Here is a 17,469-nt window from a genome sequence, read left to right on the forward strand (position 1 = left end):
AAAGTTAAGTTTACATTTCAAAGTGCAAAAAAATCATTTTGAGTTTTCCCAATAAAAATTATTATTTTTAAAATTTTGTAATTTAATACACCCTTTATTAAAGTAATAAATTCGCCAACGCAAACATTAAAACTGTCTAAATTAAAAAAGAAACTTTTGAGTTCGTCGTTTTACTTCTTGTTCTAAAATTCTGTAATTTAGTACATTTAATAAGCAGCCCCAATGTAATAAATCTACAAGAAATAATTACTTCTACTTACAAAATAAGTGGACAATTTTGAATTTTAATTCCTCGGTCGCCCAAATAGAAATTTCGAATTTCGTCTGTGCGAGTTCCAGAATAGAAAATTTTAGAAAGATCTTGAGCCAAAACAGTTTCTCAGAAACACACAATTATAATTTTGCTCCAATAGCTAGAACTCCAAATAAATTAAAACCTCTCTTAAATGACAGAACTGCTTTTGAGTCTAATCTGCTGTGACCACAACAACGAAACTTTCACAAACGGTTTTGTCTGTTTCTAACCGTGTCGAATTGCTCATATTATTGGGCTTCCACGGCAATAAAACTGTTTGTAACTAATTTGTAATCCAAGACATGAATTTTGGGTCATTGTAGCTCCATCTGTCAGGTATAATTACAAGTTTCTCGTTATATTCAAAGAAAAATTACCATATAATTATCGTGTCTTTTTATTGAAATTTAATTACATACTTTTACTTTTTTGTGATATTGTTATTCTCGTAACATTTTAGTTTTATCTCAAGTGTTTAAAACCAACTCTTGTATTTATTTTAAGCCTCGTGATTGATTTTGGGATCAAGTGGAGCCATTTTCTGATAACACTGAAGTACGTGCTAATTGATCTAACGATTATCAATTTTGCTACTACATCATCAAGTCGTTAAGAAATAAATATTTATTCATATTTACACAATCATAAATAATATATACATCGACACTTATTTCTGAAACGAACGGTAACTGAGCTCAGTCTCAAAAATTAGAGGTAGATCAACAACATCTTTGGCCTAACAAAACTACACATCTAACATTTATCTTTTCATGATGTCTTCTATAGAAAATCCTAATTTAACTTTAGTTTGGGTAACGTTCTTCGAATAGAATTCCTCCTCTTCGGTTCTCTTCTTGGTAAGATCCAGACACGCGCTGCTCATTTGGGGGTCTTCAGGAACTTTCGGTTGGCAATGCCGCAGTTCGTGGGTCTTGAGATCGTTGTAAGTGGTGAAGAATTGAGCACACATCTGACACTCAAGAGGACGTTCAGTGTGGGTCAAGAGATGGGTCTTCAAGTTCGAGCGCTGGTTGAAGGAGCGGCTGCAAACGGGGCATTTATGCGGGGATTCCTCCATGTGGAGGATCTTGTGAACTGCCAAAGTGCGAGATTGACAGAAGCCTTTACCACATTCCGTGCATTTGAACGGTTTTTCTTTGCTGTGGATGTACCTAAGAACGTGGTGTTAAAAAAACAGTCGTAATCTCCCAAGAAGAGGTCTTACCTGTGGTCTCTTAAGTGATCTTGTCTCCTGAAGGCCTTCCCGCAGATGTCACAAGAATACGGTCGTTCATCAGTATGAGTCCTTTCGTGGATCAACAAATTGTAGCTTTTGGTAAACTGGCGGTTGCAGTACTTGCAGATGAACTGTCTCTTTGGTTTGAGTTTCCCAGTCATGAGCTTGGGCTGCAAAGGCGCACGTCCTGCACCTTTCTGGAAGTTCTGGAACTGCAGCTTGGCGTGGTACAACGCAGCGTTTTGTAGGTACTGGTTCATTACAGTATTGTACCCATACGCCACGTTCGGGTACGGGTAAAACTCCCTTTCCCTGTACCAAGGATCGCAGTACCCCGCCGGGGGCGGCGACGACGTCGGATAAGTCGGAGTATGCGGGGGTGTAAGCAACGGAGAGGTACTATCAGCCTCTTGTTTGACTTGGGGGAGCTGCCGCAAAAAACCTACTCGAGAATTAGTACCTTCTTTGTGTTAACAAGCGAAAGTACCCACCTGGTTTTGGTCCCTGATAAGTGTCCACGTAACTGCTATTCAAATTCATTTCTCACAAATCACTGACTATCAACTTCGAGAAGCTGGCACTGACTGACTACTTCTTCGTCAAGTAGGGTAGTGGCTAGGAGTGGGGACTTTGGAAGGTTTTAGTAGCTGGCACCGCCTTGATAATTAAGCCCCAGAGTTGCGATTCGTCGGTGGCACACTTGCGCACTATCGATCGGAAATTAAATAAGGGATGATAGGGCGGGGGTCATTTAAATTACACTGTAATTACATTGTCGGAACGTTTGTGAAAGGTAATTGCGACACTATCTAACCATTCTAAATACGATTCTCTCATCGGAAATTAATCAATATTATTGCTACTGGTTGAATAAAGACGATAACTTGAGTTATTGTCAATAAATAGCGGCGAACATCAAAGGCTTTTGTAGTGTGATCGATAATTTTTGAGTACTTTTCTACTAGTTCCGCGGCTCTTTTGAAGCTGCAATTGGGATGACACAATTTTCTTTAAATTCTGTCGGCTTGATGGAATTTTATTTTTTATTTGGAGTTTCTGACGAACCGCCCAGGGGAGGGCTTTGCGACAAAGAGAATTAAAAAGTAAACAACGAGGTAGACTGATTGTCGCACTTTTCGATGATGTCATTTATGTTGCAATGAAGGTTTATCTAATTCTGGAAATTGCACCTGTGAAGGCCTCCTTCGACAAACAGAGCTTGAAATTTACAGAAGAATTTCAATTTCTTCACTACCCTTTTACAATGCAAAATTTTCTTTGCAAGTGGAGGAGGATAAGCGGGTTTTCCCTATCCGGAAAGTCATCAATATTATTTGAGGTTCAAACATTTTCAGTGACAACACTTCTAGGATTCGTGATAACGGCGAAATATAAATAATTAAATTCGGGAAAATTTACAATAAACAGAGAATGTCTTTAAATAAAAAAATTTGGAAAAAATGACATTATAAATAAAATGTTCTAAAATTTGTGTCTCTTGTTCTAAAATTTTGTAATTTGGCACAAAATAAAATAAAAAATTTTGTAAATTTTTGTTCATCCTAAACAAAAAAAATTCTTATTTTAAAATTTTGTAATTTGGCAGAGTTAATAAGTGTAGTGATAGTATTAACTTCTCCAAATTTTATTGTTGCAACATTAAAATGGCAAAAGTTACGAGATCTAATAGAAACTGCTCGAAAATTTTGATTATTCTTGAAATAAAAAATTCTAAATTTACTTTTCCTTGTTCAAAAATTTTGTAATTTGGCAGAAGTAATGAGTAATGAGTAAGGTAGAAAGTCTTCGAAATTTCACTGCTATAACATTGAAACCATAAGAGTTACAAAACAAAATTGAAAATTTTGTAAATTTTTACAACAAATTCTAAAATTCAAATTTCTTTTTCTAAAATTCTTTTATTTTGTCGAGGTAATAAGTGTAAGGATAGTAGTAACTTCTCCAACTTTTATTGTTGCAACATTAAAATTACAAAAGTTACAAAATCTTATACAAACTGCTTGAAAATTTTGGTTATTCTTGAAAGAAAAATTTCAAAACTCACTTTTTCTTGTTCTAAAATTTTGTAATTTGGCAGAAGTAATGAGTATCTATAAGGTAGTAAGCCTTCAAAGTTTTATTGCTATAACATTAAAACGATAGGAGTTTGAAAGGGAAATAGAAAATTTTGTAAATTTTTGGTTTGACTCAAAACCAACAAATTCTAAAATTCATGTTTCTTGTTCTAAAAATTCTGTAATATGACACAATTAATAAGTGTGTTGAAAAGTGTAAGTTGTTCAGATTTCATTGACCTATCATTCAAAATACGAGAGTTACCAAAATAAAATGAGAAGTTTTGTAAATTTTTTATTCATCCTAAAATAAATATTTAAATTATAACTCATATTTTTTGTTATATAATTTTGTAATTTGGCAGAATTAATAAGTGTGATAATAGTAGTATTTTCTCCAATTTCATTTTTGCAACATTAAAAGTACAAAAGTTATTAGATCTAGCAGAAACTGCTGGAAAATTTTGGTTATTCTTAATATAAAAATTTCTATATTCACTTTTCCTTGTTCTAAAATGTTGTAATTTGACAGATTAATGAGTATCTATAAGATCGTAATACCCTTCAAAATTTCCAGAAAAGTTGATTTCACTAGAATATCATTCAAATTACAAAAATTACAAAATAAATTTAAAAAATTTGAAAAATTTTGGTTTATATTCTAAAAATAAAAATTTTTAAAAGTCTTGTTTTTTGTTCTAAAATTTTATAATTTGTCAGAAGTAATGAGCAACTATGGTGAAGTAATCTTCCCAAATTTTATTGCTGTAACATTGAAGCTACAAGAGTTACAAAACAAAATTAAAAACTTAGTAAATTTTTGGTTTAACTTAAAACCAAAAAATTCTAAAATTCATATTTCTTGTTCTAATATTCTAAAATTTGGCAAAGAGTAAAAATAGTAGTAACTACCTCAAATTTTATTGTGATTACATTAAAATTACAACAGTTACAACTGCTAGTATAATGAATTGATTTAAACGGTTTTTGAAGGTAACCGAAACATAATATTTTCCTCAAGTTTGCTTCCCCAAATCCTCCGCGGGTGATAATTTCCTGACAACCCATGTCGGCGGCCACTTGATATCTAACGACTTACAGAACAGACCCAGCCATGTGTTACCCTCCTCTATCGTCGTATTTCCAAAGTGTTTAACACTTATCTAAGAAAGATAAAAAAAGTGAAAAAGTGCATCTTTCCCTCGATTCCCATTGCCGACGTGACGGTTTGAAATAACCCCCAATTGCAATATCAAGTAAATCCAAGAATAACAATTTAGGGTTGCGTCAATCCTGCACGCGCCCTTAAGCAAATAGTGGCAAAGGCAAGGTGTGTGTTCACTTATCACTGCTACCATATAACCAGGAGATAGCGGTGCTTTTGAACTCACTTTGATATAGCCGCGCTATTGAAATTTTTGTGGAAAAAGCAGCGGAAAATCGTTGGAAATGCTGACGGGTTGCGAGGGTGTGGTGGTCAAATGCAGGTGTTTGCGGACTGACAGACCCTTGAGTGCTGTATTGTTTCCCATTCGGCAGCAGCAGCTTTAAATTAATGTTGGGAGTAAGCGATAACCGCGAGCAAAATTTCCAGCTTGCTCTGAATTATTCATTTTTATGTTTGGGGAGGACCACCTGTTCGGATAACTATACCTGCTAAAAGCTCAAGGATGTTGGGCCAACAAATGGGTCAACAGCAACTACAAGAAGTTCGGTAAGAGTCATGAAATTTCTAAAGCTTATCTTTAGCACGGTTTGTGCGGAAATAATATTTGCTTTTCTACAGTTTCACTGTTTTCTTTCCTCGTAATCACGGTGTCGATTGTTTGCCAAATTGTGATATTCCTAAGGTAAATACAACGGGTTTTGTAATGTTTTAAACGATTGGGATGAGGCGTAATCGGGCGGAACAACATGTGGTGGAAGCTTCACGCAAATTTATTGAGCTTAGGGCTTTCGTGAAGAGAGCGACATGTGGATTACACTCTTTTTGATGGAACGGAAGCTTTTGTCTGCCTTTATTGACTGTGTTTTCAAGTTGCCCCGTTTCGGTTCTTTTTATTCTCAAGATTTAGACCCATAAAATTTTAGATTCATTTTTGGCTCATTCTCAGGCTAAAATCTTGTTTACACAAAAAAATTATATAAGATCTTCACCATTTTTCTGCTAAAAATCGTAATTCCAACAATTTAAATGCTACAGCAATCAAATTTGAGGAGATTACTAATTTTAAGTTGTTTATCGACTCCACCAAATTTCAAAAATATAAAGTAAAAGATATAATTTTAGCAATTTTCGTTTTTAAGACCAGCCAAAAATTTCCGTCATTTTTTACAAAAACTCGTAATTCCGACAATTTTAGTGGTTTTGCAATCAAATTTCGTGGCATTGCTAATTCAAAGCTGTTTATTAATTTCCCCAAATCTTAAGAGTATTCAGCAAAAAATACAGATTTTAAACATTATTATTTTTAAAACCAATCAAAAATCTACGACAATTTTATTAAAATTTGTAACTCCTACATTGTTAATGCTATACCAATCAAATTTAAGGATTTTACCAATTTTGAGTTGTTTATTGACTCCACCAAATTTCAGAAATCTAAAGTAAAAGACACTGATTTTAGAAATTTTTATTTTTAAGACCAACTAAAACCTCCGACTTTTTTTAGCAAAATTTGTAATTTCGACAATTTTAGTGCTGCAGCAATGAAATTTGGGGTGGATACTAATTTTGAACTGTTGATTACTTCCACCAAATTTCAAAAATATACATTAAAGGAGACAGATTTTAGAAAATTTCAATCTTAAGACCATTCAAAATCTCTGACATCTTTTACCAAAATTTGTAATTTTGACAATTTTAGTGCAATTTCAATCAAATTTAGGAAAGTTACTAATTTTGAGTTGTTCAATTCCTCCAGTAAATCTCAAGAGAATAGAACAAAAAAAAAGACAAAATTTTAAATTTTTATTTTTTAAAAATTTCCAACTTCTTTGACTAAAATTTGTGATTCCGACAATTTTAGTGCTACAGCACCCAAATTTGGTACTGATACTAGTTTTGAACCGTTTATTTTCTTCATCAAATGTCAAAGCTATAGAGCAAAAAGCACAGATTTTAGAAATTTTTATTTTTAAAGCCAACCAAAAATCTCCCACATTTTTTACTAAAATTTCGTAATTTTTACAATTTTAATGCTACAGGAATCAAATTTAGAGATATTACTACCTTTAAGTTGTTTATTACTTCCTCCAAACATCAATGAGATATAGCAAAAGACACAGATTTTAGAAATTTGTATTTAAAACGAGCCAAAAATCTTCAACATGTTTTTACAAAAATTTGCAATTATAACAATTTTAATGTTAGATTAAATCAATCAAATTTGAGAAGCTTTCTAATTTCCAGGTGTTTATTAGGGCCATTAAATTATCTCAAAAGTATAAAGCAGAAACGACAAAATTTAACAATTTTTATTTTAAAGAGAAGTTAAAAATGACCAACTATTTTTATTAAAATTTGTTATTTTGACAATGTTACTGCTACAGCAATCAAACTTAAAGCAAATACTTATTTTGAGTTGTTATTACCTCTACCAAAGCTCAAGAATATAGGTCAAAAAACACAGATTTTAGAAATTTTAATTTTTTGGATTAACCAAAATGTCCATCATTTTTTCAACATCGTAATTTCAAAATTTTGGTGGAATTGCAATCAAATTTGGAGAGGTTACTAACATTAAGTTGTTTATTAACTCCACCACATCTCAAGAGTATAAAGTAAAAGACATAGATTTTAAGAATTTGTATTTTTAAGACTGACCAAAAATCTCCTATATTTTTTGCTAAAATTTGTAATTCCGACAATTTTAGTACTAAAGCAATTACATTTTAGGAGATTACTAATTTTGAAACGTTTATTAACTCTACAAAATCTCAAGAATATAAAGCAGACGCCAAGTATGGAGCAAAAATCACAAATTTAAAAAAATATATTTTCAAGAGAAATTAAATATCCTCATTTTTTACAAAAATTCGTAATTCCGACAATTTTAGTGGTCCAGCAATGAAATTTGGTGGAATTACTAATTTTGAGCATTTTATTAACTACACCGAATCTCAAGAGTATTGACCAAAAGACACAGATTTTAGAAATTTTAATAGACCAACCAAAAACCTTTTTAATAAAAATTTATAATAACAGCAATTTTAGTGCAATCAAATTTAAAGAGGTTACTAACTTTGAGTTGTTTAATAACTTCAACAAATCTCAAGAGTAAAAACAGAAAGTACAAATATTAGAAATAATTTTGAAGACCAACTAAAAACGTTAAAACGAGCAGAAATCGTCTCATTGAATAAAACGACTGATTTTTTTATTCTTCCTTGAATTTGATGTCTTCACGCCGCTTTGTGAAACAGTTTTGTCCACCCAGCAAAAAATCTTACTGTTACTAGGTACTCAGATCTTACGGCACTTTGAAAAGGGTTCGGCGACAGTTTTACCCGTTTCTTAACTGTTTACAAAAAGCATCAACCTTCACTTTATAACTCTTTTTATGGTGCGAAAAGGGTAGTTCAGGAGCAATTTTTATTTTTTTACAACCCAATAGACTTCTCCGTAATAAAATCGCTCTTCGAATCGTACCAAACACTTGAAATTTTCAAACTCTCTGATAGGCAAATTTTGCAGTGTCCCGCGCGTTCCATGTAATAAAGCAGGCCAATTTCTCAATTGGGGTCATCTGGAACGAGCCCCAGACATGAAATTTATGAATTTATAACAAAATTCCGTCGGTCTGTTTCGCTACCGATTGTAAAAGTCGGCATTTTGTCTGTTCAAAGGAGACGTGCGCCCCTATTTTATGCGACTTTACCTGGCCCCAAAAATGATATTGGCCCGGTTTTACTTTCTATAAACCTCCTTGGAGAAAGTATTAATTCCGAGACGAAATTCTTGAAAATCGTGTGACTTTCGTCAGTCTACCTTGTTATCTCTGTAACATTTATCACGTTTTTTCCCCGTCGGGAACACACCACTTTGACACTTTTAAATTATCTCAAGAACGCCCTAAAATGTGCTTTTTATTAAGACACAGAATTTAACGCTACCGTCCATTAGCCACACATTTCCGGTAAAATTCCGAACAATTTGTGAAGATATTCGTCAGAAATTCGATATGCCACAGGAAGCAAACGTTTTAATCATTTTTGATTTATGTGAAGAGCGAAGAGTTTTTATTATCTCAACCAATTTGGCAGAGAAAAGTCGTAAAATCGACGTGCTAATAAACAAACAGTAAACACGACGATATTGGAAGGAGCCGGCAATTGTCCTTTATTGACACAAATTAAGGTCATTGTAAACAGGAATGGGTGAAAGTGAAGATTAGGGGAGCTTCAAAGCGAACCGACGACTTGTGCCAGAGTCATCACTAATCTTGTTAAATATGCAAACAGGCAAAGATTGATGGCAACAATGCGAGCTTTCTTACCGTAAAGAAAAAATTGGAAATGGTCTGGCTACTGGTGCAACACATGCTTCTGGTTGAACTACTTAATTAGAAGACATCTCATGTTTCGGTAACACGTGCAGTTTGGCCACAGGAAACACGGGCAGCGGGGGCAAATGAGACGGAATTAAACTTTTAGCTGAATAAATCTCAGTTTTCAGGTCTTATCGCCCGTTAGATTTTTAAGCTTCTTCGACAAAAAACGGCGATTCCAACTGTTCCCTTTTCTGGTGAAGCCCTTGAGTCTCTGACCCTGGAAACATAAAAGCCTCGTCACGCATAAGTAGCGTCACACCATTGTTTACTTTATGTCAATTTGTACAAGGCTGCAATATTTCAGTTCTCAATAAATCTTCGAGAATTATCTGATAAAATGCACCCATCTCCCATATTGTGGTGAAATCCATCATAAGTGTTTGATAACGAGCCCAAAATTAGGGTGCGATTTGTGGAATAATAAAAAAATCCATTTAGCACAATTGTTGAAAAAATCGTAATCGCATCACTCGAATTGTTACAATTAAAAGCAAAGTATGATAGGGATGGTTTGTATAAATTGCAAAGCTGTGTCCTCACCTTTTCGACAGATGGTTGCGATAAGAAGCTTAATCCTAATTTTGTACAACATTTCTCTATTAGGAGCTAATTTATATGCATTGTATTACAGGATTTGTTGGCGAGATAACTTTTGGTATTTACCATGATAACGATGGTTGTGATGGTTCAACTTTAATTACGAGTCAAACTCATCCAAACAATGGGAATGTTTTCTTTTCGTATCTTTTGCAGGGGTTATACAGCTGATGCAAAATCGGCGTGGGTTGATAAATTGACAGTAAATCTTTTTAAAGTAAACATTTATTGCCAGGCTACCTATAAATATGAAAAAACATCAACAGGGTCCTTTTATCTCACAGTATCTGGTATCATTTTATAAATAACAATAAACTTCAGCCATTAATAATTACATTGTATAATCTTTATTACTTACCACACTTACATGGTACACCACATTACAGCTAAATCATTTGCTACGTATGGTAAGTCATAAACAAGATAAGTTTATATTGCCTTTTATTACAACTTGATAGTGATATAAAGCATGTCGAGCTTTTTCAAAAAGCTGCCACAAGAAGTTTCAAATTTACTCTTTGTAAAACCCAAAACTATCCACCCTCAGGGGAAACGTGCCTAACCGCGCTCATCCTAATAACCACTCTGTATAATTTCCCCCAACCTCCACAAGTTATCAATTTCAATTTCCGATTTTTATTCAAATTTTCGCCATCGAGTCGGTGCCTCCAAGCGTAAACGCTGTAGAAGCGAGGAAAACTCATCCACCGGTCCTAAATCTAGTTACCGGATTTTGATACACCGCGCTTGTTTTGTTCCAGGGCATGCTTTGATCTGAGGTGTAATGGCTGCCGCTCCGCATGCAAATGGCTGCTAGAGTACCGCCTACGCGATCAGCATCCTTTGCATCTAGATTGTGATGATATGAATTGAGATCAAAAGATAGATAAGTCACAGTCTCAGCGCCAAGTCGAGATTGAAAGATATCGCGTATTTAACGAGATTTTATAGTCAAAGGTTACGTGATTTGATTGCAGAGATTTGCAGATACTGTATTGTTGGGATGATGACGTTCTCAAATATGCAAATTGGATGTTTGGAGAGGGCTGGGGGGTGCATTTTGATGGGTAATAAGACTAATAAGATCGAAATGAGCGAAATATGGGGGCGGTGGTGGTCTCAATCGGGACACCTGTATATGCTAGTCATTGATTTTCGGTTCACTGGCAAGTGAAACCAAAATTCGCATCTTGAAATTCCCAGATTCTTTAATATTATAGATTTTTGAGGTCTTTCCCCAATTATTCTTTTATTGTTATTAAATGTAGAATCTCAGACTGTAATCAAGATTTTCAGATTTATAAATAAAATATACAGGTGGTTCACCTAGGACTTTTGAGCTCAATATCTGTGTTATTTGTGAACGCATTTTAATAAAATTTAAAATTAAGATAACTGAATAGGTGAAGATTGATTTGAACACCTTTTTCTTGAAAATGCTAATTTTATTTGTCTTAATTTAAATTTAAATCATTTAGAATTAATCTTATCTTATAAAGCGGCAATAATAATCATCGTCTAACGTCTAGCTGGTCCAGTTTTCAAGAAAATGACCAAAAACTAAGTCAAAAGCTACAAAATCATCTCTGGCTATGAAATAAAGGCAAGTTTTGGACATCCCTGGCAATTGTTTCTACAAGATGTTTATAAATGTTTCTAGTATCAAGAGTGGCTCTGAAATTCCTGTCATGCACAATTTTGCCGCTTAGTTTTCATATTGAATATAACTATGTTTAACTTCATTTAAAATGTCACTAATGTCAATAACGTTTCAGTTAGAATTTTGTGTCTAAGTTTTTAATCTCCAGGTTCCAAACCATGACTAGGACAGTTTTTTTTCAAAATTAACTTTGTTCTATGATTGAGGTTAACTGCAAATGTCAGTTGAAAAATCTAAACCCGCATTTTTAATGTGCGGCAAAATGTATTGACATTTCATAGTCATCTTTGATGCTAGAAACATTTATAAACACCTAATATCTGTCGTTTTTAACATTTCTCATTTGAGTTTATAGTCTGATTATGACTACTTTCAACGTACAGAGAACTTATGGTTTGTTATTTCGATCTTTTGCAATGCATTGACACAGAAACCGTTAAAATGTGTAGAAATTCAGAGTTGTCAAAAAGCATAGTCAACAGGGGTGCACAGAACACGCTTTCATTTGTTATTTCAACGATATCATTACTAAATGGTAAAAGAAAATAACTTTTTTTTTGTATTTAATGGCAAAACCAACTAATTCTCTTAAACGGAAACAAGGATTCATCTAATTTTTGACAGTTAGATGTAATTTTTATCCTTGACTTAGTAGTAAACTTTCTGAATACAATTAATTATTAAAAAAATGGTTAAAAATGCATTTTTCGAGTCGAAATAGTTTAATTAATGTCAAATTAAGCTACACGTTTTCAATAATTTTAGTTTTAAATTTTATTAAAACTTGTTCACAAATAACGAAGATTTTGGGCTCAAAAGTCTTAGGTGGGCCACCCTGTATATAAAATTTAAGTTTCCAATTTTGTATCATTTCATTTGAAAATCTAAATTAATATCAATTCACAAAACATAAAAGTTAGTAAGGTTAGCGAAAACAAAACATCCTAAACGTGACAGTTGGCGAGAGTGGTAACTAAATGAGCGTTTCTTATTCTAATGTCATAAGTTCAATTTCAAAGTTTTAAGTTCGACTAGAATTTTACTTTGGGCAAGAAAAATGAAAGAAATTGATATTTACATTAAGAGGTATCAACTGGATTCTCAACACCTCTCTTTTAGCTAACCAAATGCATCTGACATAAACGACAAACTTCAAAGTAGTCCCATGGAGAATTCGATTTATGCAGATCTAAGTCAAATTGATTTTTATGTTTTGTGAATGGATAATAGATTCTTTCGGCTGTTTGATTAATAGAAGATATTTTAGACAGTTTTAACATTTCATTCATTTATTTCTGTCTCTAGACGTACAAGAAGTCACAAATTTTCTGAAATTAGGAATCCAACAAAAGCGAGTCCTTCATGCTTGAACAAAACAGTTATTCTTCGCCCCACAAATTTCCGCTGGGCGGTTTGTTTTGAAGGACAATTACACGCTTCTTTCCCAGGAAAGTGACAGTAATGTTGACAATTCGTACCAAGAAGCATCATTGCTGTCGCGTGGGACCCCCATAAATAAGAAAAGTAAGAGTAATAAAAACATAAATAGTGCAATTCGGGCCAAGGGCAACGGTATCTTTGTTGAATACAAGACGATACTGAAGTAGTCATGGATTTACTTTTACTACATAATTACCCCAAAACTTTTCCCCGAAAAGCGTGTCGGTGGAATACAAATTCCGACCTTCGTTTCTAGAAAGAATAAATAAGATCGATATCGATCGTAAATATGAGATCCAGCTGTGATCGCGAAATGTTGATGTTTTCACGCCTCAGTCCGTGTTTTGGTGGTGTGTCAATGGTATAATAAAGTGTTAATTTATCGATGGAAAGCATGCAGAAGCCGATATCGTGATTACTCCCAATTCGTTTGTAAATCATCGGTGTCATAACTCAAAGCACGGAACCAACAACAGTGCAGAAAACATAAAAGTCCCAAATAATTTTACACCGTCGCCGCCAGAAATCGACGATTTATTACTCCCTTTCTTTCGGTTTTAATTTAGAGCTTTGTTGCAAAGCTTCCAATTCCGGCACAGTTTTATGTCGCATAAATTTTAACACCTAGACTACCTATTATTACCAAGACTAACTCAACTGGTTATTGGCAGCCCGAGCTTTGCGTCGCGACGAAAGCTCACTTGGCCGACTCGAGCTTTTGTAAGTTTTAATGTGTGATAAACAAATTTTATGGTTTTTTGCTTTTGCTGCTTTACCAGGAATGATAATAAAATAGACAATGGATGACCTCGTCTGAAGATGGCCCTCTAGTTGCGCGCTTCGAAATGTCGCAGTTCCTCTACAAACCCGAAGATGTCGTCTTCAGGTGTGGAGCTTTCTGTACCTGCCACCGGTACCATCTCACCTGTACTAAAAAGGTGGCAGCACTGACTCGCTCGGCTCACAATTTTTCAAACTTGAGGGTTGATTGACCTAGGAATTTCATTCTATTTCTCGATCAATCGAAAAAACTCCATTTGGTAAAAAAGTGGTACACTTCAAAAATCGGGTACTTGGTACTATCGAAAAAATTCCCCCACTTCTCCATCTCTCCATCTCCGCGAGACCGGAATGAGTTTATATCAAAGCGGGTTGTTGAGATATTGTCTTTTTGTCATGAAACGCTGAAGAATGCGAGCAGTAACAGCGTCTTTGTCTGATCGCTGTGGTTCCTCAGGTTGTCTTTCTTCGATGACTTGGACGATGGAAAAAATAAGAACCGGTACCAGCGTGCAACGTTGCCGGATTATCGAGTAGTACTTTACATATCGGTTTTCAGGTTGTCGATTGTTACGAGAAATACAAAGGTTGGATTTAATTACTGGTAATGTTTTGTTGGGATTTCAGGAATTGCGCAAGTGGACGGTGGTACCGAGAAGAGCGTGGCGGTGGTACCGGGAAATATGCGACGGGATTAATTGTTGGGAAACTGAGGAAATGCGAGGAGACGTCGAGTTTCAGGGAAAAGTGAACAAGAACTTGCAATCAGTACCTATTTTAGATCCTTTTAGATTCTTGAGAACTGGTGGATTCTGGGATCTAAAATTAAACGGGATTCTTGAGTCTTTCAAATAGTATGAAAAATACGATGAATTTAAAATCCGACATCGATCATCGTCTTTTGAATTCCTCTGACTTTTATTGCAACCTGATTAGTGAAAAAATTTGTTAAATATCGAATTCCCAACGATCCAGATTCCGAAAATTTCCTAAACTTGATTTAATGTGGACGAGTTTTTATAAACAAAATTCAGACAGTCTCATCTCTCAGTACAAAGCAACTTTCAAAATTCCATTACACAAAAAATTGCTTTACATCATAGTGTAAAACGATACAAAATCTTTCTGTTGGAAGCTTTTATCTTTATCGCATTTACCACTCAAGTCACCTCTGCAATCTAAATTGCCCATCATTTGCATAAATAATTAATAATAAATTACTAAAACGTTTCACAATTCTGAGATGATGAAAACCGCGTAAACAAAAATAGATTTTCATCTAGGAAAAGGTAATATAATTAGGTTAATTTGTTTACAGGTTTCAGGTCTCTGGGAAATAAATTAAAACTGGCTTGTTTTGTTCGATTTTTCTTCGTCTGAAATGTAATAAAATCGCAGACGCTACGAACCAAATCTTTTCTATTTCGGCCAACCATCAATTTAGCTGGAAACTATTAAGCCGAAATTAAAATACGACTCGACCACTTCTATTGTGTTTGTAATAATGACCTCCTCTTCGTCGTACATTGTAACAGCGATTAGATGCCGCCTTGTAATTTAAAATTATTGTGATTCTCTGCACAGATGCATGGAAGGGGAAAGAAAAAACTGTGGCGCTCGCTACTGCAAAAAAAGGGTGTAAAAGGACGAGCGGCGCCAGGAAAAAGGACAGTGGAGGGTTGCTATTATGACAGCTAGAGTCTATTGTTGTCGTCATGTTCCGTAAACAACATAACTCCTGAAGATTGGCAATAGTTGGCTCCTTATTAGCTGCCAGAGCTTTGATTAAAAGCTTTATGTCCTTCAGGAAACGGTGCTTCGTTTATGGAGGATTCTATTAGTTTGGTTAATGTCGACGGTTTATAGTGTTTGAACAACTGATTGAATGGTCGATTGTTTACCGCCGTTTGCGTCATTAACGGATTTGTAATTAAAAGGAGGAAAGTTTGTGGGCGGGTTATTCTTTAGCTTACTTTCACCATTGAATGCAGTGACCAAGAATTTCATAATTTTATTTTTTAAAGAATATAGAAGATTTAAACAGAATCTTAAAAACCTAAAGGATATGTATAGATGCGGTTTGCCTCTTTCTCGCGCTTTTTCCGATAAGAATTAAAATTATGTAACGCAAATTTATTGAAATCCAGTGTATAACTCAAAGGTATTAAATGTCTTTTTGGCACTGAAAAGTTAAAAGTGCCTCCGAAAAGAACCTCTTAACTTAATTCACTCAATATCTCGTTTGTTTCTGAAGCAAACTTAAGTTATTGGTGCTCTTTTAACGCAGAATTGTACGCAGAATCCAATACTGTGCTAACTTTTTACGCACCTTGACAAATAACCGAATTAAAAGCGATTAAAATTTTGCGTGAACATTAGAGGGTTAAAATTTCAAAGCTCCGGAATATTTAATGTTAGATATCTCCGAAACAACAACAGACAAAAAATGCGGTTTGCGCTTTATTGATAATAATCCGGTGTTACATATGTAGAATTCAAAAATTAAATTAAAAAAAATAGTGTACACTCAGTTTCAAAAAGATTTTCATCTATTCGCCTATGATTTTCTGTACAAATTAAAAAATACCGCTTTACAATAATAATGACTGAAAGGTTAGTTACATAACCTTACAATACTCTTCAAAAATTATTTGGTAGACACTTATCTAGGCCAAATGATAATAAAGGAACAAATAAAACAGACTCAATTTCTGCTTAATTTTTTTGTTTGTTGTTTAATTTTTTTCCTATTGGCGATTTTGACGTTTGACAAGTGACATTATTGACAGAACCAAAGTTACAAAACTAGTTTTAACACAGTACAACGCGAGCGGCAAAAGAAATAACATTCCAAAGGTAACTGAATGAAAATGAAAAACACGGTGTATATAAATCTATTTAGTTCGGTCGATATCTCAATTATTTGCAGAGAAAATTTAACTTATTTACGCAAAATTTCACGCAAAATTTAAAGCATGTGCTATTCTTTATCGTATGACAATAGATAACCGAGTTATGAACGATTTAAATTTCGGATAGTAAATTTTCAGTTTCGAAACTAATTAGACATATAGAAATATGCGCTTTTGTTGCTTATTAGAATTCGTTCTCAGATATCCAAAATTTGATGGTCAATTTTTTGTAAAGAAAATTTCGGCTCAACCGATACAAATTTTGAATTTTTGTTTTTTTGACCGCCACAAATTTAATACATTTGGTCAGCTGATAGACCTCAAACTGTATAACTCAAGGATATTAAACGTCGTTTTCTAACCAAAAAAGTTTCTTAGAAATTTACCCCAAAAAGATATTCCAGTCAATAAATATCTCATTTATTTGGACAACAAACTTAAATTATTGGTGCTCATTTGACGTAGAATTTCACTCAGAATCCAAAATTGTGCAAATTTTTTACACAGGTAACAAATAACTGAATTAAGTAGTTACAGGTGATCTTCAATTTTGAAGCTCCGGAATATTTAGTGTTTGATATCTCCGGATTTATGCCAAATAGAAAGATGCGGTGTGCGCCATTGTTTTTCTCGAGCAAAGATTTTTTAAATTTTTTATGTACTTACCTACTAGATTTGTATTGGTATTATAGCGTTGCAAAAGTCAGAAATAATGAAAAATCTTACTTTCAAACAGAATCCCATTAAGAGTATACATTTAGAAATGCAACTGAATAAATTTTGAAATGAAAAATGTGGATTTTATGAACACAGATTGGCTCTAATTGCGGTTTATTTCCACACAATGTGCATGAAAATTTCCATTAATAACGCCATTAATCTTGGAATTTTAATTAATCGCCACCTGATTACAACAAGGTG

The 17,469-nt window shown here is 33.9% G+C and overlaps 1 protein-coding gene across 1 annotated transcript; it reads right to left on the minus strand.

Moving 5' to 3' along the window:
• Nucleotides 1–904: 904 nt before the first annotated feature.
• On the minus strand, nucleotides 905–2,229 carry LOC148171769 (uncharacterized). The gene is made up of 3 exons (XM_088040395.1): nucleotides 2,024–2,229; nucleotides 1,521–1,974; nucleotides 905–1,467 (listed from the first exon to the last, which is right to left on the minus strand). Exons 1-3 carry the CDS (start codon nucleotides 2,070–2,072, stop codon nucleotides 1,056–1,058), a joined length of 915 nt encoding a protein of 304 aa, XP_087896521.1. The 5' UTR covers nucleotides 2,073–2,229; the 3' UTR covers nucleotides 905–1,055.
• Between the last annotated feature and the right edge of the window lie 15,240 nt (nucleotides 2,230–17,469).

Source organism: Gnatocerus cornutus, chromosome 7 (genome assembly GCF_029298725.1).
Source record: "Gnatocerus cornutus isolate USDA-ARS CGAHR chromosome 7, icGnaCorn1.1, whole genome shotgun sequence".
In the NCBI taxonomy this organism is placed as follows: Eukaryota; Metazoa; Arthropoda; class Insecta; order Coleoptera; family Tenebrionidae; genus Gnatocerus; species Gnatocerus cornutus.